This window comes from Passer montanus, unplaced genomic scaffold (genome assembly GCF_014805655.1).
Source record: "Passer montanus isolate IOZ18808 unplaced genomic scaffold, ASM1480565v1 scaffold8, whole genome shotgun sequence".
In the NCBI taxonomy this organism is placed as follows: domain Eukaryota; kingdom Metazoa; phylum Chordata; class Aves; order Passeriformes; family Passeridae; genus Passer; species Passer montanus.
In genome coordinates, this window is record NW_024373256.1 from 9,741,496 (window position 1) to 9,765,655 (window position 24,160).

Consider the following 24,160-nt stretch of genomic DNA (forward strand, 5'->3'; position numbering starts at 1 on the left):
GAGCTGTAGGTGCATTTTTCCATGTTGAATATTTATGAAAAAACATAATTAGTTTGCTACTATTCACTGTACAACTGAACACTGCTACGATTTTGGCCACTTAAACACTGAAGTAAGTAGGAGGTCATGGAAATGTGTTCATAGATAATGCATGCTGTCAGAACCCAGAGGTTTAATAACTAGCAAATAGGCAAATGAAAATAATTTTCATTATTAAGATGTAGTAAGAATGCATCTAAGTTTTTGTGTTTTCTTTTTTTATTGTAGTGTTTTGTTTTATTTTATTTTATTTCAGGTAGCAGAGCTTAAAATGGAGTTGAAACTGAGGGGATTACCAGTGTCTGGAACAAAAACAGATCTTATTGAACGTCTGAAAACCTATCAAGATCTTAACAACAATGGGGTTGCTACAAGTACCACTGTGACAGTGACCACTTCTAGTGGAGCCACAGGTAGCACTGGGGAAGTGACTGTGGCATTTCCTGTTACAACAGTAAATAAACCAGTGGCTAATACGACATCCAGCTTCCCTCCAGAAAAAGCATCTACTGAAGCTGGCAGCAAAGCAGTAAATACTGAAATCATCAGCTCTCCCCTGCCTATATCTCCCTCTCCCTCTGAACAGTCGAGTCTAAGCACAGACGACACGAGTATGGCAGACACTTTCCCAGAAATGACCATGATGTCACCATCCCAGTTCCTCAGTACTTCACCACTGAGAGCAAGCACAAACGAGGACAATCAGAATCGCAGCAGCGGAAGCATCTCAGCCGTGGAGTTTGATGTAGCAGAAAAGGACCGCAAGCTTCAAGAAAAAGAAAAACAGATTGAAGAGCTCAAAAGAAAACTGGAACAAGAGCAAAAACTTGTGGAAGTATTGAAAATGCAACTTGAGGTTGAAAAAAGGGGACAACAGCAACAGTCTCAGACTTTTGGTAACTCAGCTGCTTTGGAACAGAAGCAGTTCAGTGCTGCTGTCAAAGATGAAACTGCCCCTGCTGACTGCTCAAGTACCAGTCAGTCTGTACCCGCAGCCAGCCATTCCTTAGGACAGTCAGTGTACACCGCTGGCCAGAATCCAGTTGCCAAAAAGGCACTTGTTATCAAGCAGGAGATACCTGTGGCCAAAGCTGAACCTCAGAACGCCATTTCTCAGTTTTATGTTAGTCCACAGAGGCAGCCACAAACTGCAGTTGTTGCCCAGCCTCAAGCTTTATTAACTACCCAAGGAACTGCCCAGCTGCTCCTCCCACTGTCCATCCAGGCACCGAATGCTGCTGCTGCAGTGCAGTTACCAGTTGGAAATATCAAGTTGCAGGTAAGGGTGTTTCTATTTTTTTATCACGTAACCTGCATGGCAGTATTTCATAACTTAGTGTAAATAGGTAAATGTACTGCTTGTAAGATTAACTTAAAAATCAGGCTTAGCCAGTTTCTGCTTAAGGGAAACAGTAGAAAAGCTTGAGCTGATCTTGTAATACCTGCTTCTGATACTTGTTTCTTTGCAACTTCTGTTCCTAGATACTCTTTCCTGAAAAGCAATTGCCTTACCATGTACTGCCTCCATGCACAATTTGATTTAAAGTAGCATATACCATCATTTTGTTAACTCCAAATTGTAATAGAGAGCTACAGTCTCAGTACTTTATTTTGACATAGCCCTGTTTGCAAAACATATGTGAACTACGTTGTGTGGTGGTGCTTCAATATATTTAAAAATGTGAATGCCAGGTTGTAAAACTCTCCTGTGGACTTAGAAAAAGAAACCATGGTTATGCAAATATTATTTCTAGGCTGATTATAGGTAGTGAATAAATACAGCATAAACCAAGACAGGCTGTATATACAGAGGTGTAGGAGTAATCTGACCAAGCTGAATCAGTGTAACCTGTTGGCCTGAGGTAGAATGAAGCAGTAATGCACTTCCCAGTGGCATTGTTGGAACATCCCCTGCCACCCATCATGGCAGCCAAATGTTCTTCCAGCTGCAGTGTGTCCCTGGCTGTTGTGCATGCTGTGGGCCTAGGCTTGCTGCAAGCCTGTGCAGCAGCACATCCAGCAGCCTTTATGAGGGGTGGAAAGTTCGGGTGAGGATTTGCACCCAGTCTGCAGTGCAAGAACTGTTCCTAGGAGCTACACCCAGCTCTCCACCTGAATTGTTCTAAAATCCTGCTAGAATTCTGTAACAACCTTAAGCAGCTTGTCCAGGTATTTTACTTCACCTATACTCCAGAAAGTTTTCCACTATCACTTAAAATTGTTTTTCATGAGGTTAGACACACTTCTTGCCTTTCACTGGCCATTAAAAATTACCATGGTCTTAAAAGCAACCTTTTTCTTGCATTATCAGTTTTGTCTTCTGATTACTCAAGGCAGTTCTTACAGTCCTTTCTTACTGATATCTGCTCTCTCTGTCCCCTTTTTTTTTAGCATTTCTGCTGGGCTCTCTCCAGTTTGTCTTTGTCTTAAACTCTGTTGGCAAAATAAACATCACCTTTTAGCTGGGAACTCCCCAGTACCAAACATAGTAACAGTTCCCACTCATCCCTCCCAGAATACATGTTACTGCTATTCTGCATAAGGGGTGCAATAGATTTTTACATTATGTAACTACTGTGAGGTACAAATAATTCAAATATTTTATCTTCATCCTTTAGGCTCAATCACAAGCTGGAATACAGACCCCATCACAAATACCTGCTCCTATTTCTTCCTCTGGCCTGGTGCAGACAGCACCTCAGATGCATGCTCCACAATCAAAACAAAATACCATCACGCAGCACGCACTTGATCAGACCCAACAAATCAGAAAGGTTTGTGGATAGCAATAAACATTAAGATAAATACTTGTATAATCTAGTTCTAGGCAGTACTTTTAGAATCTTTTATGTGTCATCTGTGTTATATACAAATGATCAAGTCACCTAACATCTGTACCATATTTTTCTAAGTGATACAATGGGCTTGTAACTCCTTCTTTTTCCAAAATTTTAGTCCGTGCAGGACTTTATTTTTCAGTTGCAAATAAATACATTGTCTAAAGACTTTTTATCTCAGTGGTACACTTAAGGCATGACTCTTACTACATCCTTCCTCATGCTTGGCACAAGTGGTGTGTACCAGGTATATTCCAGTCAGTTTCTCTGATTTGCCACTGGCTCTGAATGGGAGATTCTCGTAGAATCTCTTAAGAGAAAGCTTTTACTTAAAACTTCAAAGATTTATTCCTTTATAACCAGTTAATTCCAATTAACCAGTTAATTCTGGTTTTCTGACTTTCCTTGTTGATTTCATCCCCCCTTATGAAGAAAGCTATGGACTCAGATCCTGAGGATGGTAATTCCAGTGAGTCAAAACCCTACCATACCTCTTCCTAAGGAATGCAGGGTATGATTCAGAGATCCTTCTCTTCCTGTCTACCAAAACAAATCAGCTCTGTAATGTCCCATTCCAGCACATGTTCCTCAGCAGTGGATGTACAGTTGTGACTGCCACTCCAGTCATGTTCATACGGGAACTGATACCAATCCATCAGCACCAGTCATCACAGAAGAAAAGGTTTTCTCCTCCTCTGAGCCTCTTCTAGACTGACCTCTATTATTAGGAACGTGGAGATTAGTTTTGGACCTTTATTGCATCCTTATCAGTGGACAGCAAGGTTTTTCAACCTGCCCCTAGGGACAGATAATTCAGAAACAACTCAAATTCCAAGATGAAGAGGGTCATTTTTTACAGTGTGTTATGTAACTGTCATATCTCAGCCTTTGAAGTTCTTATTTCAGTTTACAAAAGTGCATCATTAGCCCCATGTTCTGCTGTGAATTGGGGATTGTACCTGAGCAATGTAACCTTATCTGCCTCTGCTTGGGCTCTTGTTGCAGATAAGAACGTACCTTAGAAGATGTATGATTGTGCTTTGCCATTCTCTGGAGAGCTGGGTAATAAAGGGGTCACAGCTAAAAGAGCATCCATACTCTTCAGACTGCTTGTTCAGTCTGTTTAATTCCATGGACATTGAGGTTATCCTCCAGAAGTCAAAACTGACATACATCCAAAAAGAAGATTTAGTGCAGGTTCTCTGGTATTTAGTGAGGGGCTAATCTTACCTTGTTAATGAAACAGGTCCTATAGAGAAATTTTCCAATCATCCTGAGGCATGTACTTGTACCAGAGACTGGCAGCTTGCTGCCATTGCTGCCTCCAAGTTCCTTAAAATGTCTGTAGGACATAACCAAGATCTGTACCCTCCAATCCTCCCCTCTATTCAGATCAGTTGTTATGAAGACCACAGTTCCCAGCAGAGTTTGCAGCCTGCTACTGCCCTAGTTTTTACATCAAAATCAAAATATTGATGTGATACACCAGATCAGGACACGCCTCATGCATTCAGCATTAGATCTACCTCTCTCCATCCATGACCTAAGATTTGTCACCTTTGTTATAAAGGTATTTGGGAGTGATACTGAATTTAAAACAGCCTTACGTGCTCATGCATTCATAGCTTCTCTTCATCTCCCTTTAACTCAGAAGTATGAGAAACAGGATACTGCTGGGAATCGTTTGCAGTGAATATGTGGACTACCAGTTGAAGAAATAAAAAGTTTCATATACCAGTAACCAAACTCACAGTTGATAACCTGTGTTCATCAGTTTTATCTTTTGCCTCTCCCGCAATCTTCATAGATACCTGTAGTTACTTTCAAAAAAAAAATTAGAATTATATGGCAGAGACAAACCATTCTGTCTTAAAACTGGCAGGAGAGGGCAAATGTGGATATATGTACAGTTTGTATCAGGTCAGAAATAAGCTCATTTGTCTAGACTGTCCACTAGATGGGGACATCATGGATATGCTGTTGAACTGTTCCATACACTTTCCTTGTGCTTCCTGGAAAATTGCAGGAAAATGTTTTTAGTAATGAGTGATGAATGAAAGTGTGTCAGAGCACAAAGTTTCTTTCGGAAACTAACTGTTTTGAATTTAGAAATTATTCATTTTAAAGGAAAAATCAGTATAAATAACATTCAATTAATAGGGAATTTAAGCAAGCAACTATTTTAGAAAAAAAGGTTTTATATTTCATTAATGTAATATATCCAATGTTACCTTTTTTTTTTTTTTAAATAAAAAACCCACAATCTGAGACTGATCTGTTAATCCTTTTCAGGTTTTTCCACCTGTCACATCAAATGCAGTATTTTCCTATCAGACTGCACCAGTTTCAACACCTTCACAACCTTTTATTAATAAAACGTCAAACTCTAACATTCACCCTGGTGGTAATCAGGTCCCTTCTGTGCAGAATGGACCTGCTGCTCCCAACAAGGTAAGGCTATCCCAACATTCTTCCATAAAGTTCAGGTTTATATTATTCTTCTTATATAACATGTGACTTTACATATTGCAGTTCACTCAAGGAAGAATGTTCTGTAGATTTTAATAATGCTGATATGTGCATATGTGTTAGAGAGGGAGAAAGAAAATTATTTTATCCCTCTGATTACGCTAATACATGGATTGATGTGACAAAATACCATAATCTGTACAGCTTGATCCTGAATTCACTAAATCACATTATTTAGTCATTATTTTGTTATTTCACTCAGCCTGGGTCTCCATCTCAAGCCCAGCCTTACATTGTTCAGCAACCCCTCTTCAACAACACAGTGTCCAAGACAAAAGATCCTCCTCGTTACGAAGAGGCCATAAAACAGACGCGCAGCATCCAGCCGTCGCACCGCGAGGTACTTGATAAACAAAGCTTTTCTCTACAATTGCCAAAACCATTGCTTGTTTTAGATTTTGATTTTTTTTTTGTTTGGTGTCAAGATTTTCTAACATACCCTGTCACTAGTTTCATAACTACATGTGTTTAACTACAGGACTCCTGTTTCATTATTCTTTTATTGAAGCAGCATATATGTAAATAAGTCTTACAGTTCCCAGTTGGTGATAATTGGGATAATGCTGCTGTTGCTACTAACAGTAACTAGCCTTCAGATTACTTGTTTTGAGAATGTGTGATACACAAACCTCACACTTAAGAGAGGAAATACGTTTGTATTTTCCAAAGTGAGTAAATTTGAGGAGAATTTGTGTGAATGTGTTTATACACAAAGGCAAACATGAGCATAGGTGCTTGCTTGAAAAGAGTCTGTATTGAGTGATCTTGCTGAATAATCCTGTGTAGTGCTTTGTCAGTATGAGTAATAATGGTTTTTTTCCTGATTTCGTGTGCTTCAGAACTATCCCAGAAGATAAAACCCTGTAGCCCCTTGTGTTGGTTGGGTTTTTGTGGTGGCAGATCTCAGGCACAGCTATGGGTGTCTAATGCCCTTCCCTGTGTCCTTGGCATGTGCAGGACATCCCACAGTGAGGGCACACAGGGTGTCTTAGGTCACTCTATCACCACCAGTCAGCCAGGGCCTCACCACTAGATCTCCTGATGACAAATAACTTCCCATCCCTGGAGCATAAGCAATGGTTTAAAACACTTCTTCAGACCTTCATGAAAGTCTCCACTTTTTGAATGAGTGGGTTTGTGGGAGGTTTTCTTACCTTTTGCTTAAGGTTCAGTTATTTAGGGGATGGCTGTTTAAAACAAAGATGAACATTTCCTGAAAGCTTATTCCCCCCTTTAAAAAATAAAAGAACATAAATCTGCAAATTGGGAAAAAACCCCAGAGACACCTAATAAAATGCATCTTACATGATGGACATTCACAGGCTGTCTTTGAGAGACAGTGGAGCAGGGTTTGCAACCCCCAAAGTGCTGCAGTTATCATTATGCTGGTACAAAATGGGGTTAGTAACTCTCCTACTATGTAGCTTCCTGCACCACTCTCTAGGTTGCCTTCATGAAGTCTTTGTCACACTTTTTCCCTATTCCTTTGTACTGAAACCAGCCACAGAGACTGCAAATATCTCTCCAAAGTATCTGTTTTCTAGATAGACAATTTCATATTAAGGATTTCAGTCTTTATTATAGTTTAGTACTTACTAAACTATACTTTATACTGTTGATAGAAACTAGGAACAATGAGTGTAGGAAAAAATACCACATGGAAGAGAATAACCCTGTTCTCCTGCACTACAGATTTCCAGTGCACACAGTCAGCAGATGGATGATCTTTTTGATATTCTTATCAAGAGTGGAGGTAAGCTCATTGACAGCTGTGTGATGTAAAGATTTTAAACCTGGTAATAAAAACGCGCTGCTATAATCAAATGAGAATTCTTTTAGGAACAGGAGTTAGAATCTATCTAGCCTGAATGAAGCTAAATTTATGGAAGTTTGCTTAGTTCCTTATTAAAGAAAACACTTCCCAAAACACATATGGTCAACCTTCTGTGGAACTTCATGCTTGCAAATTAGCTCAGGCAGACCTTTACAATAATCTCTGAACAGCATTCAAATTATTAAAATAACACCTTAGGTTGGCACAGACATACTTCATCAAAATTGGAAAAGTTGAGCAAGTCCTTAACATGTTTATTGAAATTATAGAAAGAATAGAATAAGGTAAGAGTTAAAGCATGTTGACAGTAAAATTTTATTAAATATAACCATGTTTTATCAACTATAAACAGCAAAGATACATTACTGGGAAAAGTGTGCATGAACTACACGGAGACATTAATGAATAACAACTTTATGTCAGTTAAAATAAGGGAGCTATCAGAAAGGCACTGATACAACTAAAGTAATAAACAGAGTAGCTCAGCAATAAAAGAAGGAGGCTTTCTCCCATAATTAGGCTTAGTAGCCTAAGAGGGCATTACAATGGTGAGAAATGTTGTGGTGCCAAGTGATTCAATTAATGGAATGATCTCGACAGGAGTGAATGTCAGGGCAGAGGGACTGGTTCTAGGCAACTGGAAGATCAGCTGTATTCTAAACATCAGAGTATTTTTTTCTTTTTCAAAGCAAATTGCAAGGTCACCTGCAGAAAATGTGGGTAGACTGAGATAAGTAACTTGAGTACTCAACAACTCAAGCTAAATTAATGATCATCTTTTTGAAAAAAATATGAGTGGAATAGCAAAGTGACTGTTAGTGCACTTAATTCACTGTGGATGCATCCCAAAGTGGGCTGGAGTTTCTAAGTATGAGGATATTATGTCATCAGCTGTTTGAATTCAACAGTGGGGTTTTTTTTTTATTACAGAGATTTCCCTTCCAATAAAAGAAGAACCATCTCCCATATCTAAAATGAGACCAGTGACAGCCAACATCACTACAATGCCAGTGAACACAGTGATATCCCGCCCACCTCCGCAGATCCAGATGGCCCCTCCTCCTGTGTCCTTAGAACCAACAACCAGCTTGTCTATAAGTTTGGAAAACCAACTTGAAGCCCTCTTGGATGGAACTTTACCATCAGGTAATGAAATTCCTCAACTGACAAGCAGTAATGAGGACAGAGAGTCATTTTCTTTAATTGAAGATCTCCAGAATGATCTGCTTAATCACTCCAGCATTTTAGATCACTCTCATTCACCCATGGAAACATCTGACCCACAGTTTACTACTAATAATTCTTGTCTGTCTCTTGACCTTCCCGACACAAATTTGGACAATATGGAATGGCTGGACATTACAATGCCCAGCTCCTCATCTGGACTCACCCCTCTCAGTTCTGCTGCCCCGAGCGTGTTTTCCACTGACTTTCTAGATCCACAAGATCTACAGTTGCACTGGGATTAAGCTGTAGCCAATGAGAACACGACCTGCAAGTCTCTTTACAGCAGAGGTCCATTATTATACCATTCTGACTGCAGTTAACATAAACTAAGACAGTAATGTTTGGAAGAACAAATGCTTGAAGCTAATTCCTTATTGATTTCCAAGTTTACAACAGTGAATCACTTTATGCACCTATCAGTAATGCAGATCAGGGCCCTCTGAAAGCTGTATTTCACAAGTCAAGAAAGGATGATTGTACTTCGTGATTAAAAGTACCCCAAGGTAAATGTATCACAAATATTTAAGAAAGAAGTTATGTCTCTGGCTTTGTAATGCTTAAATGAGCAAAACATGACTAAACTTAGAGTGGGATGTCAGTTCTCTGTATTGACCCAGTGAGCAAATGTCTGGGGGAGGGGAGGTATCACTGCACTTCATTGTTCCTGTGGAAAGCCTGAGCCAGGTTCAGAACTAATTGTGAGGGCAAAGGCAAGTAGAAGCACTGGCTGGTTCAGTGAAATTTCATATATCTAGTCTCTTAATTTGTTCAAATTGTTTTTATATTTTGCTTTTGTGGATTTTAAAACACTTCCCCCATTCTTTAATCATGAGGGAGGAATTTAACTGCATCCAAAGGGATATTAAGTGTAACTGCAAGAAATCCACTGTAGCTAATGCCAGGTAATTTTGAGAACACTGAATTTTCTATAGCAATGCTCTGGATTTAATAGCTAGGTTTTAATGTGTATATCAGACAGTTATTTGTATACTCTTTTAACTTTATATAGCTTATTTTTGTGAACAGAGGGGAACACAGTGGTCTTCAAATAAGAGATTATTATAATGGAAGTAAATATCCTATTTTGCTTTGTGTTTGAGGATATTTGTTAGACCATTGAATCCAGTATCTCAGCATACTAGAAAAGTTTGAGGAAGTAGAAAAGTTCAATTAATAGTGTTGTATACTGCAGTCCTGCAAGCATCTATGCAAGAATAGTCCCAATGCCCTCAGTAAAAGATGTTTGTAGGACGAGATCAAGCTGCAGGGGACAGTGCTGACAGGACAACCATAATTTCATAATGAACACTTGGTCTGTTGAACAGCTTTGTCTGCCACCACATAACATCAGGGAAACCAACAGAGCAGCTGCTCAGTGTGAATCCTGAACACCAGGATCAGAATGTACTGTTTGTGATCAGAAGGCATATGCATATCTGAAACAAAGAACAGCAAAAAATAAGGTCTTACCTCACAGCACAGCACATGATTTTTTTTTGTTTGTTTTAAAGCCCTTAGTTGTTGTTTTCAGAGTCTATTTTGAAAGCAGTTAGAAAAACAAAAAATTCAAGTAGAACTAATACACTTTGACATTCTGTGATTGTCTCTCAGGTAATAGCTGTTAAATGTTGCCATAGATGATGGAGGCTAATAATCAAACACAAAATTGGAATTTCCTATTAGGGAATTCCTAAATTAAGATAAAAGGAAACACTCCCTGTTTCCTGAAATGGGGAAATATTGTATGTTTTCTAGTCTGAAAACTGATTTCATTGCATGGTTCTTTCCTCACCAACAAGTTTCAAAAATAAAGTTTTGTAGGATTGAATGAAAAAATGCCCCAGAGCTTTTGTCTACTTCTTAGAATAATGATATCTATCAAAGAAATACTGAAAACAGTAAGTAGCTGTTAATCCACCTAGCAACCTTCACCACATTTTTCAAAAAGAAAAACACAACACAATCATGCTAACATCAAACAAGTACTTTTGTCAGAAAATGTTATGGAATTAACTGAAAATTTGCATCTCCAGATATAACGCAGTCTGGTTTACTGATTTGACAGAATTCCATTGGCTTCAGATAAAATAATGGATGACATCATTGATTCAGAGTTTGAACTGATACCGTACGTTTGCATCATATCAATTACAGCACTTTAAATCATTATGTAACTTCACTGGTTTTACTGGCCAAGAATTACTGTAATATGAAACTAAGTACAAGAAAACAATCTTTGGAGATTTTCACTACACGCAGTTGAAAGACATAATTCCTTATTCCCTCTTGCTGTGCCTACAATACTTGAGTACAATATTACATGTGGACTGTCTGCCTTAAGCTTTGATGGTATAGGACTTTTCAGTAACAGTGAACACTTAACATTCAACTTTTTGCATTCCTGTTCATCATCCTATCTTGGGAGCTGATACTTTCAGATACGAAGTGCCCTCAGCTGTTACGAGAATAAGAATCAAGGACTCTTGGTCTGATAGGAACAACTCTGAGTGAAATTTAGTGTTCTGCAGTACTGTCAGTTTATTATGTGTGATACACCAGACATCATACAATATATGTGTGGTTAGAGTTATCCCTTTTTGACCCTGCCTCCTGATTAAATGAGAGGCAAGTAAATTAATTTTTAGAGGACAAATTAACCTAGAGCAACTGTACTGTCATTTTTGATGTGCATGTAAATAGAGCTTGAAACTGGCAAAGTCATCTTGCTACAAATTTACCCTTATTGGCAGTGTAGAATGTTAATTAATCCATAGGAATCTTTGTGCAGAAATAAATCCAAACAGTTGAGATGTCTTGTTATCAGTACGGTATAGCTTTCTGCTCTGAACGTCTATTTGAAAAAAAAAATAAAAATTAAGGGATCATTTTAGTTTCTGAAGTACAAATATTCTAGTGTAGGGAATGTGTGATTACTTTTCTGTACATTTCAGAATTATGTATTAAACCTTATATAAAATGGTTTGCTTTAGACTTTGTTCTGAAATGTGATATGTTTGCCATAGTTGTGTATGCCTGTTTATGGCAGAAATAGGTTTTGCTTAGACTTTTGTGTGTGCATGTTTTACATGAAAATTTTTGTAGCACAAATACATCTTAGAAATTTAATCATGACTGTGCAGTTTGACTGCACAGAACTGAATCTTTCTCATTAAGAGAACAGTTGCAAAGGAATGCACTGGCACTAAATTTGCCATTTAATGGCTGCAGTATACTAACAGAATGCATCCTATCAAATGTGGTGTTAGTGGGTCCTTCAAAGTAATTAAGAATACCTTTTAATCAGTATGAAAATCAGAAGTTGATTGTTTACACATCTAGACAGAGAGAGCTCAGACAATGTTTTACTAGGCTCCTGTTACTCAAGAAGAGTCACATCCTGTGTTCAGTAGAATTTACTGTGCACTTTTAGTGCCCTTCAGCATCAGTCACAGCAAGGAAGTTCACAGGCAAAATTTTGCTTAACATTAAAAATAGTTTAAAAAGCATTGTCATACTCTCTCTGACAATAAAATTAAATTATGGCAGTTGTTCTCTACAGAAATTTAAAATGTAATCCAGCAACGTGGGCTTGCAGACCTGCATAATCAGAACTTCAAAAAGCTGAGGCCACAGCTTTTAGAAATGATCACAACTTAATACTGACATTTATTTCCCAGGTATTTCTAAATTCACCAACAAGAGTCATGTTCAGAGAAGATGGTGATCCAAACAGAAGTGTCAACATTAAACTTTTCTGCTACATAATCTCAGACATTCAGGTGCCTCAAAAGCGTAGGCACTGTAATCAGAACACAAGGCAGAGAAACTGCAGTCACAGGATACATTGAACTGGAAGGGCATTATGTAATCAAAACACAGGAAAGTTCACAGATGTAAACAATTATTATTTGGATGGCATCTTAAGTGTATTATAAACTTAAAGCAAACTCTATTAAAACTGGAAAAAAAAATCTTCCACTTATCTCTAGTAAATGTTTTGTTGAAACTCTTGGTATTGTGGTCTATGAAATCACCTTTCAGTGACTTCTAGACCACACCCCAGAAGGAATTTCATGTGAGATCCGTGAAATTGAGTTACATATAGTACACACATGGCCAATAAAGAGCATCCATAAAACCGGAAATAATCTCAAATATTCCTTTTATACCAGTTTGCTAGGAATAAAGTGCAAAAAAGAGACACCTACATCATTCTGTAGTGTCCAATACTGAATATAAAGTGTTTTTAAGTTAAAAGTGCATAAATGTATTTGTAGAAATCTAGCCAAAAAAAGCCATTCTAGCTATGAGAGCAAGTTCTCAAAAAAAGCAGGGAATGGTTAATAACTATATAATCACACTATTTTTATAAAATTATACAGCTCAGATATTCAAAAGACAGGCTAAAATAAATTATAATAATATAAAAATTTAAATAGGAACCAAAGCATTGCCATTTATATTGCCAAAGGAGGCACTTTGTATTTTAAAACATAGGAAATTAAGTCCCCAAAAGTGTTATCCATACTTTTTTAAAATTAAGGATGTAGATATTTTCAAAGCTGTTTTTGATGTTTAACAGTACAGATTTGTTTTTGTTGTTTGAGAAATTTGTAGTAACTAATAGCACAGGCTTTTTTCCAGATAGGATTTTCTTCACAGTACTGCTTGCAGTAGAAATAACGCTAACCCTAGTAGGTGTTTCTCTTCTTATTTTCCTATTCATAATTATGTCTTAGCATCTCATTTTGTGAAAAGAAGAAGATAAACACCTGTCTCTGGGGCCCTCTTCATTTAAGCACTACTTTACTAAATGCAAATTATGGCAATCAGGGCGTCAGTTTATGTATTGCCTTTCTAGAACCATGATGCCTTTGTATTTGCTGTTTGCACCCCTAAAATCAATTCCATATGTTTGAATGCCATATGTTTTGCACATTGTACTGTATATATGTAATGCATACTGTATTTTTATATGTGTACTACATTTATCAAATATTTTGTACATAGTGGCAATATTGTAGCTACTGAGGAAATGTTTGATATTTCAGCATTTTTGCTAAGTGTCTCAAATAAAAAAGGAAAACTGTGTTCACTTGTCCATGGTTACTGCTTAAAATGAAAATATAATTTTGACTTTTATGAGTCTGATACATTTGGCCTATGTTCTTACTGACAGAAAGGAGTAAGAATGAATCTGCACCCCCAAGGAATTATGGTTTGCCTTGAAAATCAGAGCCAAAATCTGTAAGAACAGAGACTTCTGTACCCTTGAAGTTTAGGTTTGGATTCCCATTATTTTTAGCAATTTTTTTATGTAGCATCATTTACTCATAGAATGGCCTGGGTTGCAATGGACCTTAAAGTTCACCTTGTTCCCTGCCCTGGGCAGGGACACCTTCCACCATCCCAGATTGCTCCAAGCCCCATCAAACCTGGCCTTGGACACTGCCAGGGTGGGGCAGCCACAGCTTCTCTGAGTGACTCACTGCAGTATCTCAGCACAGTAAAGAACTTCCTCCTAATACCCAACCCAAGGCTACTGTCTTTCAGTTTGGATCCCTTCCCCTTGTCTTCTCACTGCAAACCTCTTGTAATGCACTCTAATACATGACTTTCCCAAATTCTTCCAAGGTTTTCAAGTTGTGTTGGGTTGTATTTGAGATTGTATGAGATTCTGTATTTTTGATTTGCATTCTGCTCAGCTTCTGAACACCTGAATGAATTTTTTCAGGAGTATGAGCTACGAGCTGTTGGCACAAGCTTCTTTTAAAGATGAAGCTGTTTCATTCAAATATTTAGTGTTACACTTCCCCTTGTGAAGGCAGTCCTGTACTAATCACCCACCCTTTCCTCATTGATGTCTGTTCTACACTGATGACATCAGAAGTTTTGATATTTGGCCAAATATTAAAAACTCCATAAAGTAGTAAGTAGTAATTAAGTGAGTAAAACTGAAAAAAAATTTAAAATTACTAATAAACACTTTAAATTTCATATCATACCTTTTCTCTGTGAACTTTAACCATTGTAAAAGTTTGTAGGCTGTATGTGCCACAAACTTTTGATATCATACACCAAACACAAATATTGCAAAACAAGTGCAGCACTTTTTGACCATATATTTGTGCATTAAAGAAATTACAGCTGGATATTATACAGCTGGAGTATAACAGAGATAAAGCATTTGTTTTGGTGCCAGCTGACAGTCTGGGGTTTGATTGTTTTCCAGTGACAAAATATAAACACATAACCTTCTTTCACAAGCTGTGTTCATATTACTATTTAATGTAAACACAAAACAAGGCTTGATAAAGCTTGAGATTATGCTGAGTGAACTTTTTCCACAGACTAAACCTTGACTTTCAATTACAACTCAGTTTATTCAAACATGCTCTACAGATGGCCATCAGCACATTTGTCTTTACTCTTCAATGCCATTTGCTCCTGCCTACTGGCTTGGGATTTATTGTACAGATGTTGCCAGAGGGACATATTTCCTAGAGTATTTGTAGTGTCTCAAGTAGGAGATGTTTCTTTGATGGCAAAGAAGACACATGGATTTCCCCACTCCTCAAAGTACAGTCTTCATAGCAACTTTACCAAAACATTCCTAACGCAAAACCAAAGTAACAAATTAGAGCTTCTGAGAGCCCACAGGCAGGGCTTGGGCTTTTGTTTCTTCAAGTGTTTATCCATAAATGAAATGAGAAATTCTTAAGATAAATACTTCCCTTCATGTAAAAAAATTACCTGTGAGTCTCCAGTCTTCGGTGCAGAAATAGGACTGCAGGGCCATTCTGCCATCATTCTTGAACCCCTTCCAAGACCAGTGCTGTGGATTAGAAACTAAAATGGCGAACAGAAACATTCTTACATACAGCTAAGACAAAGTCAAAGCTCAAGTAGCTGCAACTGAGGAGCTGGAATGCTCCTCAGCATGCCATAGCAAGTCTATATAAAACTCAATTGCACCAAATCTACATGAATCGAATTGTTCCCCTGTATGTATCTCAGAAGAGTCAGGAACATGTTGAAAGGCCTTGTTTTGCACATGGAAACAGACACCAAAGTCTTTCCTAAAGAAACACCTCCATCTCATGTGTGAGGCTAAGGAAAGGAAGAAAGAAAAAAAAACCTGGTGATTATTTCTCCATCCAACAAAATCACTGACAGTATCTTTTCAGCAATAGAGTCCTCTAAGACTTCCCTTTTGCAAAGCCACGCTGTGTTTAAAAGAAGCTTGTGTCAGAAGAGAACAGCCCTTCATGCACAAGGATTCAGCATGGAGGAAGGGCTTTAACACCCAGCTCAAACAAGGGTAAGGGCCAGCATAAAAGACACTTCCAAACAAAAGTATCCAGACACCAAAAGGCAATTACAGTTTTTTAAAAGCAAGTTAACTTTTTTAATTATAACAACTATTGTGATAAATCAGCTCACCGTTAAACAACACTTTGTTTAGACATAAACAGTTTATCCAGACACACTAAGGAAGTTAGGGTCAGAGTAGACAAATTTTTTAAACCTTATCAAGCATTTCCTCTTAATCTGGTTAGAAGATCATTATGAATTCAAATTGAAGTTTCTGTCTCGCCATACAGTTAAGGAAGAACCTGATCAAGAGAAGCTGATTTACCATTAAATACTATTCCCAATGCCAAGCAAATACATTTATTACAATGTACTGTGTTTGAAGAGATAAAACCCACATGAATTCCAACAACAATTCAAACAGCCCTTCCACTCACCACCAAATTACCTCTCAGCTCACAAGGATCCAAAACCATTCATAAACACAGATGTGAGCTGCACAGGAACTGTGATGACAAGTTACAACTGGCAAGTGTGGCACATAAAAGAGCGTATTTTGTAATAAGCAAGTAGGCCAGAAATGGCATCTCATCAGTCAAACATGAATAATTAAAACTGAACTCCTTTCTGCTGCCAGCTTGACAATACTAACTCCTTCAGCCAGGGGAGAGAAGTGGCTCTCTGAGGTCACCCTGTTCATAAACATCACAGGTGTGAGAGATGAGGGAGGCAGCTCCCACTCCTACTCACCATCACACTTTGAAATGCTGCAGTGTTTACACTGACAAGACAAAAGCAGAATCCAACAGTGCTATTCTCATTTCCCAGCTTTCCATAGTCCAGATGAGGGCATGTGATGAAGAAGACTGGCAGATAAATGCCAGCAAGCATTCAGATTGCCAGGCCATCAGTTCTGCCCACAGGGACTAGAAAACCAGGGCACTTTCAGCAAAGCTTATCCAAGGCAGCAGCAAACACACTTAACAAGGGCTGACTATCCATTAAGGTAACTTAAATTAAACACTTTTCACTGCAGAGCAAGCTAATTCAAATCACTCTGTTCAAATACAGGCAGGCATAGAGTTATCACAGACAAACTAACAAATTATAAGTTTTAAAGAACTAAAATATTTTCATACATTCAAGGCATGAAGCATGACTTTCCAAGATGACAGTTCAAAGAACATCCCAAAAGGATATGTAAGTATTTCCCTCCTCACTGCAGGGTGGTTCTACTAGAGGACCTTTGAAGGTCTCTTCCAAGCCAAGTTATTTTGGTTCTGTATCAACTTTGTAATACACCTGCATTACAGCACTACCAAATCAGTACTCTGATCTAAACCTTTAGAACGGCACCTGTGTAATATGTTCACACGTTTCCTCCACAAGGAAACCAAAACCACACCAAAAGTAATATAAAACTTGGATATCAAGCAACAGTTTCATGGAGACTTTAAACAGACGCATTCAATGAAAACTAAAACCTTTGTTTTCACGTCACACTTGTAAAAATCTAGGAGATCCCGTCTAGAGAATATCTAGTATCTTTTCTGCAATTCACAACACTGAGCTTTTTGAGGGAACAGCTACCAGGCAGCAAGTGTGTTTAATTTAGTATTTACCATTTAGTTATCCAAACGTTTTGCATTCCTGCTTCTCTTCTTGGAGGAGGAAAATTTTAATCCCGTTTTTTTCTCCCTCTCCAAGCCGTGCTGGCCCGCTGTGAAGCAGCCTCTCGAGTGCCGTCTCCCGGTACCGCACCCTCACAGCCCCGGGGCGGACGCTGCAGAGGGCTCTGCCCACAGAACGCCTCCATAGCCGGAGGGGACGCTCCTGGCAGCACAGAGGGAGACGAAGGGAGAGCGAGAGCCAGAAGAGAGCGGGAGCGGCGGCAGTCCCGCTCCGTCTGTCCCTGCTCCCGTTCCGCCCCCTCAGCCGCGCCCTCAGCGCCTCAGGGCCGCGCGCCCCGGCAGGTGGCAGCCCAGGCGCGCGCGAGGGCGGGCCGTGGGCGGGCGGCGGGAGTGGCGCCAGCGATAGAAGGGCGTCAGGAAGAGCCCTTAACGCAGGCGCGGTGGCCAAGTGGTAAGGCGTCGGTCTCGTAAACCGAAGATCACGGGTTCGAACCCCGTCCGTGCCTTGGCGGGTCCGCGCAGGCGGGAGCTTTCCCCCTCCTTTTTACGCGAAGGCGGAGCCCCGGCCCGGCGGCCCAGCCGGGACCCTCGGCGGAGCGGCCGGCCCGACCCGCCCGACACCGGGCATGGCGGCTCCGCAGAGCCGGAGCCAGCAGAGCCACGCCCCCGGGCGGGTCCCGGGCTCCCCCAGCGCAGGTACCCAGCCTCGGGTCTCGCCGGCGGCAGCGGCTCCTCCCGCTCCAGCGAAGGGTTTTGGTGAATGTCGTGCCAGCCCTGCCTCCACCTCGGTCATTCTTGTGCTTCAGCGGCTGCATGACAGCCCTTCTGACATCTGCAGGAACAGAACAGTGTTTCTTCGTGTTTTCTTGGAGCCTAATCCTGCTTTCAAGAGATGCTCAGCTCAGCCTGAAGAAACAAAACACGGTTTGAAATGTGAAAGGCCAAGGTGACTGCTGAGGCCTAGTGGAAATCATGTCAAACGCCTTTTCTACACAGCACTATTGAGGCAAGTGCTGGTGCCTACCTTATCATGCAGTCATTCCTGGGAGGAACAAGTGGAGCCTCTGCAGCATCTTGTTTGAAGAGATCCTCCAGCTCCTTCAAATTCTTGTTTGAAGAGAACCCTCTCCAGAGGCTGCAGCTATCAAGACCATCGTGTAATCCTTCAGGTCCCTTTCATTGGTTTACCCCCACCCTGCCACCATGCAATTAAGTATTTATTAATTTCGTTCTTCTGAGTAGTTAACCATAAGGTTTCTTCATTGTACCACCAACCACTTGGAAGAATTATTTGCAATCTGATTAGTGTGTACTTTACATTTTCTATTTTCTAATCGAAAACAACTCCCTGTGACACTGAAAGTGGTTACACTCAGAGGGCCCCAGCAGTGCTCCCTTCTCCAGCTGAAACAAACACTGGGTGCTTTGCTGATTCAGCAGCACCGAAAGTGGCCAGGAGGTCCAAGTCAGTGACACTGTCAGGACCAGGCACCAAACCTGCCCACACAGTTAAGGGTTGACAGCACTGAAACACATACTAACAGTGTAAATAGGAAAATAATGACTAATTGAAGGAAATCTTTATTGATTCATGGTTGACATTTACTTACCATTTGAAATTTTACTGACCACTGTGTCCACACGATCAATTTTGTTCTCTGCCTGACAAATCTTCCTCTCATATTCTGCACCATTGTTGTCAGGATTATAAACTGTCTATTTGCTGTATGAACAGAAATAAATGTCCTTAACTATTTACACTGGATTTTGTAAATATTCTTAGGTTTTTTACTTAGGGATACAAAGGACAGTGAGGTACATCCATGTCCCTGAAACTACTTTCATAGGAGGGTTGTAAAAACTAAATGCAAAAAATCAAACTCAAGGACAAAGCACATATCTGATAAATACTGCTTTCTGTTTACTACAGTCTCAGGGAGGGTGAAGATGAGCCACCTTGCCACTGATGAGTAAAGCTTTCATAAATTCATGCTTGTTTTTTAGAAATAATATATTTGTAGGACAAAGCCAGGTATGCATAAGAGCTGTGGCTGTGTCTGACCCTCTTAGCAATGGTTTGAGGCCTGTGAGCCTGTGTTAGATGACAGATAACACAAAGCCTGCTTTTCCACAGTTTGCAGACAGAATTTAGATTTTGTTAAGTAACATTGCTGAACTTTTAGCATGATAACAATGTTGCTAAGTAACATTTTAAGACACATCCTGTGGTTATCTACTTGCAATTAATTTTGTAATTAGAAAACTATCTGTGCACTCAAAGCCTAGGAGAAACTTGTGCAGCCCAGAAATAGTAACTCCAGCAGCAGTTAAGAGGCAGAAATAATTAACATATAACACGGGTCTACTGCCACAATGGATTCATTTACTTGATGTTAAACCTTTTTTCACTGTTGCTCTATTTGCCTTCAACTTTCTTCTTTTTAGACAACACAATGCCCAAATTTAAAAATCTCTCCTTTTAGGCCAGGTTTTGTACACCTTTAATCTCCCTTGCTACAATCCCCCAGTCCTCTCCAGACGCTGCACATCGCTGTTGCAGCCGCGCTCAGAGAGGGCATTTCCCACAGCAGGGCTCCCCGGGACCCCGCAGAGCCGAGCGGAACGTGCCGCACCCACTCCTGCCCTCGCCACCGTGCCCAGAGGGGCCGGCCGGCTGCCAGGGCACCACAGCACCCTGAGCACCGACGGGCACACTCGGGCCTGTCCCCACACCAGACGGGGCATGTGAAATTTAACCCCCAAACTTCCTCCGCGGCCACGCGCTTGGCAGCCCTGCAGCCCCAAGGGCACTGCAGCCCACTGGGCCCCCGGGCACAGAGGGTGAACCAGCAGCCGGGGCCGGGCAATGCCAGGGCAGAATTTGTACTACAGTCATGTGAAATAAGTCCTCTCCATAACCCAGTTTCTATCATTACATAATTAAAAAAAAAATCCCTTGCACTGTGCAGTGTTATTGGTGAAGGCAGAAGGTGAAGCAAATTTAATTTCTTTTTCTTTCTTTCTTTTTTTTTTTTCACTATAACAGCGTCTTGCTGCCTTTTAAATTCAATTTTAGTTGTGACAACCAGTATGACCAACAGAGGACAGCACATCCATTTCTTTTAATGATTAAAAGATCCTGAGCTTGAAGCTGCCCTTCACTTTTTCACTCAGGAAATGAGAGTGACAGGCAGAGTGGAGCAGTGTGCCATAAGTAAGCCAGCCAGATTAAAAAGGCCTTTTTGCAATTAACTAGAGCTGTTTTGAATTCCAGAAGATTACTTAAAGTAAATCTACTTCTAACCAGGCATTATTACTAACGAAACACTGTGGGTGCATGTCAGTGAAACCTATGTCTGTATTTTGACACAATTGTTTACTGAGCACTGCAATAACAGTTAAAACGCACTTAGGAGTAAAAGCACACTCAGGAGTGTCAGGTGAACTCAGCTAATTCTCCTTCAAAGCTGCAGACAGACAAGGTGTCTGTAACCAAGTTTTGATTAAATGTGAGTGTTCATAAAACACTGAAGTGAAGCCAACTCCACTGTTTTTATTGCATTTGATTTGGGGGCAGAGAAGACTGCAAGTCATAATGAAATTCAAAGAACAAACTCAAGGATTTCATGTGGCTGAGGGGAATTTCATTAAGGAAATCCAATTAACCTGCAAGAGTTGCACACATTGAAATCTATTATCTTCCCCCAAAAGCTGGCTTTGTGGTTTTTATAGCAACCTTTGCTATTCCTGGATAAATAATGCTTTATTACAAATGCACTGACATCTTTATATAATTAAGATTTTAATAACATCTTCATTTGTTTCTGCTTTGCAAACATTCAATTCTGCTTCCTATGAAACATATCAAATAGTGTTTTTAAAGAAGATATGAGTCAAGACACATTGGGTGTTAGACACTAGCACAAAGCAAACAGAGATTTAGGAGACACATGAGGAATAATGTGGCTCCTGACAGCGTGCAGGTCTGCGTTTGTCGGTCAGGGCCTGATCCTGTGAATTGCTGAACTGAATTAATTAAGAGCCTAAGATACCATTAAATCCACGGGGACTGACAGTGCTCAGCAGTACTCAGTGTTACAGCCCTTAAATAAAAGCCAGCCCACAAATTCCGATTCATGCGAGTAACAATATTGCACACATCTACAGTGGGGACATGAATTATTCACATCGGTGTAGCATGAAAGATGCAAACGGCAAAAGCCTGTTTAAAATAACACACAGACACTCAGTGTTCTGTGATATGTGGGAGGGTTATCATTTGGCCCGTTTTTCACTCATATGCATATTTCTTTTATTTGCTGTGTGCATAGGTCTGATACGAGGATGTGGAGAAAATAAATACAGGCGATAGATATCTAATAAACATTATTAGAAAATGAGGAAAGGAGGTTACTGATTAGCATTCTTCCCATATAAAACTATTAGATTGTATCGGAGAAATGTGAGTTAAGTGTTTTACCGTTCTTTTTTTTAACCATTATCTGATCAGAGAAGCATGAAAAGCACTTTATTGCCTTTTTTTTTTTATCCCTGTGCTAGGAGCCCTCTGCAGGAAGTGAAGCTGAATTTCACAAATCTTCCCTTTCTGACGTCTCCCGAATTTCTAGGAATACCCCTTCCCTGTTACTATATTTGGTGGTAGTTTCTAGGAAAAAAAATAATTTTCGGACGGTCTTGGACTCACCACACCTCCTCGCAGAGGACTGTGCGCCCCGGGTCTCCTGGCACGGCCCCCGCGGAGTTGAGGAGCTCACGGCTCGGGCTCACAACTCCCGGCGCAGACGGCACGTCTTTGTAGCACTGTTGGAGGAATGAGCATGGAGAAGGAGTGGGAAGGGGAGAGGTGTCTTTGTGGCAACAATGAGTGAATCCTCTCTAGTTTTTTTTTTTCCTAATTTTTTTTTTTCCTAGTGGCTGCTCTTTGGTTTTTGGTTTTTTGGGTTTTTTTCCTCCCTGCACTTTTCCCCCCCTTTTTTTCAAGGAAAAGGATCTTAATGAAAGAAAAAAAAAACCCTCTGGGATTTTTTTTTTCCTCTCCGCTTCCCCCCTCTCCCCCTCCCCTTGATGTGGCCTCTTGTTTAGCTTGTGGCGTGACCGTGATGAAGAAATGTTTCAGGGCGCCTGGCAGAGTGATCTTTTTATGTAATGAGTCAGGATTTTGCCAACGGAAGGAGCCGGCTTGGAGCGAGGACCGGAGGGCTGTCTCCTTTCAAGAACGGGGACCTGCCCGGCGAGCGGCTGCCTGTGCGCGGGATGGATCCCCGCTCGCTGCGGGCGCTGATCCATTCCCGGTCCCGGCTCGCCGGGGCACCGCCGCGGGCACTGACAAGTGGTGAGTTGCGCTCTCCCTCCGCGTCCCCGCTCCGCGCCGCCCGCCCGCCCGCGGGGAGCAGCGGGGCGCCGGGCCCGCCGCGCCCCGCGGGGAAGGGGCGGCTCGCCCGGCACCCTCGGGAGCTACAGGTGTCCGCTCCCCGCGGGGTCCGGCCACCGCTCCCGTCCCGCTGCCTCCGCGTGGCTTCTGCGGCGACTTTGGCCAGGCACAAATAACTACACAAATGCGCGTGCGGAGGGGTGTCCATACGAACCGTCTGATCAGGTCGTGTGCAAGCCAGAAAAACCTCCTAAATCATCACAGCCGTAAATAAGTCAGTAAATAAAATGTATGGTCTGTAGAAAGAGGAATTATTTAAACATTTCTACTTAGCCAGAATTTCCATCAACTTCTCTGCGTTTTCCTTTCAGCATGTATTTGGTGATTTTAAGGCAGTTCAGCTAGGACAGCATTCTTCAGCTCCACATTTTGATTATCGAAAATAGAATGAATATAATAGTGGCTTTTCAAGGACAGCAATTACTATCTTTTAAAGTAACTGACAGCATTAACCTACTTCAGCCATCCAAGTGTAAACTATAATGCTTTTAAACATGGATTTTATATAGAAGCTCTGTTGGAATTATAAAGTGAAGATTTAGAATATATGTTCCTTTTGTCTGCGAATTTCTACTTTTCCTCTCATTTGTGAAGGATCATATGAAACATAATATTGAGGGTAGTAAGGTGATGATGTAGAGCTGAATACTTGAGACTATAATTGTTAGTAGGAAGATACCTGTTTTCAAGTAAAGTGAAAATAATTTCTAGTATATTGTACAAATAACAAATTTAGAAAAATGACAGAAATTTCTCTATGTGTCAACTTTAGTCTGAAATACAGTGAAACAGATAAATAATAACTTGTTACATACTTTGAGAAGAAATCTTAATAGATATTTTGAGTGCTGGGTCGAATAACTGTTATTCTGTGTCATTTTATAGACACTTAGAAAAGGTGCTTCTTACCTTCTTGACAAATAGTTCATAAAATATTAATAAAATCAATTCGTATCTGTTGGCAATTCCTGCTGTCCAGAAAGTGAAGGAGGATGTATTGTGACTGGGCTATAACGTTCTCTTTTGATTAGTCTGAAAATTACCCACTCTATAAGCAATGAATCAGTTGATTTGGCATATCTTACAAAGATACTTTACTTACAAATTGAATCTTGGAAGGCTGTGGTTCCAGAGTCGGGGTTTTGGGGGCGAGATGAGCTTATGTTTTATCCAACTGGCCCACAAAGTCCCGCTTTTGGTGGTCACTTTGTTCTGCAAAAGAAAACAGCACATTATGGCTCTTACACTGGACAGTAAACTTAGTAGTAAACTTCTGCTGCACTTAGTAAAGGGCTAT

The 24,160-nt window shown here is 40.4% G+C and overlaps 1 protein-coding gene, 1 long non-coding RNA gene and 1 other non-coding gene across 12 annotated transcripts in view; 2 read left to right on the top strand and 1 right to left on the bottom strand.

Annotated features, from left to right (window-relative positions):
• The window catches only part of MRTFB (myocardin related transcription factor B), a 66,145-nt gene extending 52,588 nt beyond the window's left edge, over window positions 1-13,557 (top strand). For 2 of the 3 annotated variants that reach the window (XM_039731861.1, XM_039731862.1), the window contains 6 exons: window positions 296-1,318; window positions 2,658-2,813; window positions 5,169-5,327; window positions 5,608-5,745; window positions 7,098-7,158; window positions 8,170-13,557. In XM_039731861.1, coding sequence (XP_039587795.1) covers window positions 296-1,318; window positions 2,658-2,813; window positions 5,169-5,327; window positions 5,608-5,745; window positions 7,098-7,158; window positions 8,170-8,708 — 2,076 coding nt within the window. In that variant the 3' untranslated portion in view covers window positions 8,709-13,557. The remainder of the gene's footprint in view (window positions 1-295; window positions 1,319-2,657; window positions 2,814-5,168; window positions 5,328-5,607; window positions 5,746-7,097; window positions 7,159-8,169) is intronic. The other variant, XM_039731863.1, reaches the window with a different exon arrangement.
• LOC120512976 lies at window positions 670-22,225 on the bottom strand. 8 transcript variants are annotated; one of them, XR_005630174.1, is made up of 7 exons: window positions 22,117-22,225; window positions 19,022-19,134; window positions 18,436-18,552; window positions 17,403-18,317; window positions 16,531-16,706; window positions 15,220-15,576; window positions 670-805 (listed from the first exon to the last, which is right to left on the bottom strand). It is a non-coding gene; the product is annotated as an uncharacterized LOC120512976 (long non-coding RNA). The 8 variants fall into 8 exon arrangements; XR_005630172.1 differs by having other exon boundaries at window positions 17,403-18,552; XR_005630170.1 differs by having other exon boundaries at window positions 17,403-18,606.
• On the top strand, window positions 17,846-17,917 carry TRNAT-CGU. The gene has a single exon. It is a non-coding gene; the product is annotated as a tRNA-Thr (tRNA).
• Window positions 22,226-24,160: the final 1,935 nt, after the last annotated feature.